General features: G+C 44.0%; 1 protein-coding gene across 1 annotated transcript; it reads left to right on the top strand.

Moving 5' to 3' along the window:
* Nucleotides 1-1296: 1296 nt before the first annotated feature.
* On the top strand, nucleotides 1297-1836 carry LOC120779568. Its single transcript, XM_040111909.1, has 2 exons — nucleotides 1297-1494; nucleotides 1570-1836. Exons 1-2 carry the CDS (start codon nucleotides 1297-1299, stop codon nucleotides 1834-1836), a joined length of 465 nt encoding a protein of 154 aa, XP_039967843.1.
* Nucleotides 1837-3956: the final 2120 nt, after the last annotated feature.

Below are 3956 nucleotides of genomic sequence, written 5' to 3'. Positions count from 1 at the left end.
AAAAGTCGTACATAAAGACGACCAAGATTTTCAACGTATTATGCTCCGAAGATCCCCCACCAGTCCTCTACGCGACTTCAAATTAAAAACAGTTACATTTGCCGTTAACTGTGCACCATATCTAGCCATTCGAACACTCCACGAATTGGCAGACAACACAAAGTCAAAATTTCCTCTGACAACTAAAGTGTTGAAAACTCAACCGTATGTAAACGATCTTCTGTCTGGAAGTCACACTCTTCCACAAGTATACGAGGCCTTATTACAGGTAAAAAAAAGCCACCCCGCTGGATGGCTGTCGCCAATTATGAACCAAGCGAAAGTCTTAATACAAGAATTATGCCTAAATGGAACCGATTGAAACGAACAAGTGAAACCTCTTCGCTTAGAAAAATGGTCCCAGTTCGCAAATAATCTGAATAATATTTCTCAGATTCAAATTCCACGATGGGTAAATTACTCCCCCGATCACAAAGTCGGATTACATGGCTTTTGTGACGCCTCTGAAAAGGCGTACTGCGCTACTATCAATGTGCGCACGCAAAGCGACACCACGACCACAAGCCACTTATTAGTCGCAAAAACAAAGGTGGCACCTTTAAAAACAATAAGTCCCCCACGACTTGAGTTATGTGGCGCACTACTACTTTTCAAATTAGTAGCTATGGTGCAAATGCATTTAAACATTAGCCTGGTTGGAAAAACCCCCACATGCATGGAAGACGTTTATTTCTAACCGAACGTCTAAAATACTTGACCTAGTGGGATCAGCCACTTGGCGTCACGTAGCCAGTGCTGACAATCCTGTTGATCTAGGTACAAGACGGTGCAGGCCACTGCACCTTGCTGCCACCGCCTTCTGGTGGAATGGCTTCCGATGATTGATAGAATCTCCTGATTCTTGGCCACAATCCCCCATGCGCAACATTATCGCCCCAGAAGGTCGAAAAATCGCCACCTTTCACACATTATTGGATGATGCCGACATCCTTGAACGATTTTCATCGTTCCCAAGAGCTCTCAGAGTAGTTGCTTACATGTTCAAATTTATCGAGCAACTCAAAGGCAAAGTCAAAGGGTCACATAATTTCCCATGCAACACAGTGACGCACCTATCGAAAAAGAGCTCACTCTAAGTTCTAAACCCATTTCTCGACACGAAAGGTCTTCTTCGTGCCAATGGTCGGCTTGCTAATTCGAGCCTAACATACAATTATAATTCCAGAGTGGTCACCATTTGCCACATTATTCCTCAATTACATCCACATCTTAATTCTACACTCCGAACATCGCCTCATGCAACATATGGTACGCCAAGAGTATTATGTTCCCCGTCTTAAGCCGCAAATCAAGAAGTGCATCTTCACGTGCAAGATTTGCACTATGCACAAACAGAAGATGCGAACACAGATTGTGGCAGCACTTCCACCTGAACGCTACAATTTCGCTCTGCCTTTTACCACAACAGGTGTTGATTTTACTGGGCCTTTCTCGGTAAACGCGCCCATGTTAAGGTCTCCCTCTCTCATGAAAGGCTATGTGGCTGTCTTTGTATGTTTCACGACAAAGGCAGTACATCTGGAGCTATGTAGTAATCTGACAACAGAGGCGTTTCTCGCGGCATTTGCTTGCTTCGTCGCTCGACGTGGTTACCCATCCAAAATCATGAGCGATTTTGGCAAAACTTTCATTGGAGCTCAACAAGCCACAGAAAAGCAACTTGTGGATTTCTTAAAACAAGTGTCACCCGACATCGTACAGAAGTACGCCCCACAAGGTATCAGTTGGCATTTTATACCCCCAAGCGCTCCGCATATGGGCGTTTTATGGGAATGAGCTGTAAAAAGCTTTAAGTCCCATTTCAAACGGGTAGCTGGAAATTACAAATTCAATTACGAAGAGTTCACGCCATTATTAAACCTAATTGAAGCCGTTATCAATTCACGGTCACTCACAGTTCTCTCGCAAGACCCCTCAGAATTCACCACCTTAACTCTAGGGAATTTTGTAAAAGGAGCACCCATTCTGGCCATTCCTGAGCCAAAATTAAAATTCTCCATCATCATACCGTTGGCGCACGCACAAGCGCCTAAACTTGGAAACTGTGTCCTCATTCCTGATGATTGTGTACCACCTACCGAGTGGAGGCTTGGCCGCATAGAAAAGTTACACTATGGCTCCGACGGTCACATACGAGTCGTGGATCTCCGTACGCAAAACGGAACCCTAACCAGACCGCTCGTGAAGCTGTGCTTTCTACCAACCACCGACGATCGCGAATCCGAAAACCGAAAAAACCAAAACGCGATATAATAAAATCATTAAAGTTAACAATAAAACGAGAAATACGCCCATAACAACCGTTCGAATTAACACGCGGTATCAAATAACTAAGAATATTAACAAAAATTTGTCGATCAACACGACGACACGTTCATGCCACATATCGTAGAACAATCTCCATGCCTGATTACCTGATACAAATTTATAATCAACAATCTTCTCCTGCCACGGCGCCTGCAGCGGTACTTGCACCCGCACCACGTGGTGGCACCCAACTACCACCAAACACACCACGGACTTCGGATACCCTATGGTGCCTCATCTATCGACGTCCACATCGTCTGCACCATTGCGGCATATTAAGGGTATGCGACCCTTGCAACGGCAGCAAGTTGCTCAGGCACACGAGCATTGTCACAACTGCATGTCGTACACTCATACGACTCCAGAGTGTGGGTCATGAGGGCTGTGCCAAATATGCCACAGGCCGCATCACACGCTGCTACATTGTAGCTCCTCACGCGAAGCGAATCGGCCACCCATCCATTGCGGGCGCGTATCCCAACTTCAACCCGCAGTCCGTGTCGTACACCAGCGGAGCGGAACCTCGTTGTGGCGTCGACAGACTGGACCATCACCTCGTCGATCCATGGGTCTGAGCAGTGTTGTGGCAACGCTGCAACAGCTGCGGCGCCTTATAGGCTAAACAATCGCTTGGGGGGGCCTGGATGGTTAAATGAGCCCCCTCTTAATATAACACAACTACACCACTCACATGATACACACCACATCTTCACCCCACACTATACACAACACATCGGCATCATCCGCACCATTTTTTCATCCCACACTACACACCCTATACTCAACACGTCGGCATCATGAACACCGCATCATCATCTACACCATATTTTTCACACCACACACGAGGACACCAAACACAATCAACAAAAGGGACTGGCGGACGGCGCCCTTTCTTTTCTTTTGCGATCCGTGCGCATATACGCAGCAACAGTCAGCTCGCAGTTCGTAGCTCGAACTTTCTTTCGCGATATACTTTAACATCAAAGTCGTCGTTAAATCAACGGGGGAGTACGCGGTTTTTTCAAGTTTTGTAACGAGTTATTTATGAATTTTTGAGGATGCATTTTGGGTTAAAAAATGCCCCTAGAATTTTTCAGAAAACAATGGGCGATATATTGCGAGAACATATAGGAAAACTCTGTCACGTTTATATGGATGATATAATTATTGTTTCGAAAAATATAACTTTCTGCTAACATTGTAATTGACACTTTCTTTGTTCTGGATTCAATTACTAGCTGATGCTTACACTTCAGCTTTAGCTCTAACTTTAAATAAATAAGAACAAAATGTAAAATACTAGTATTTTGGAAATAAAGTTTTGATTTGTATCTGGCAATCCACTAGAACCACACGCGTTCTCAATTCATTCGCGCGTTCGCGGATATAAAATATATATATTTTTTAAATTCTCTCGTCGCGTGAGTTAATTGGCGCCTAACGTTGAGCACGAATTAAAAAGTGTGCAAATAAAAAGCTGTGCCTACTAATGTGAAAAAAAACTATTTACAAAAAGTCTTTTATAAAGAAATAGCTTAGTAAAAAGTATTTGTGCCTATTAAAGTGAAAAGTAAAAAATAATTACAACA

Source organism: Bactrocera tryoni, unplaced genomic scaffold (assembly GCF_016617805.1).
Source record: "Bactrocera tryoni isolate S06 unplaced genomic scaffold, CSIRO_BtryS06_freeze2 scaffold_11, whole genome shotgun sequence".
NCBI lineage: Eukaryota > Metazoa > Arthropoda > Insecta > Diptera > Tephritidae > Bactrocera > Bactrocera tryoni.
The sequence above is the reverse complement of the archived record's forward strand: the minus strand, read 5'-3'. Positions and strand labels throughout refer to the sequence as shown.

Bases quoted from the DNA above. Each gene is read 5' to 3' on its own strand.
- LOC120779568 (XM_040111909.1), top strand. From the start codon at position 1,297: ATGCAACATATGGTACGCCAAGAGTATTATGTTCCCCGTCTTAAGCCG. The intron at 1,495-1,569 runs GTAAACGCGCCC...TTCACGACAAAG, and splicing joins ATTTTACTGGGCCTTTCTCG to GCAGTACATCTGGAGCTATG.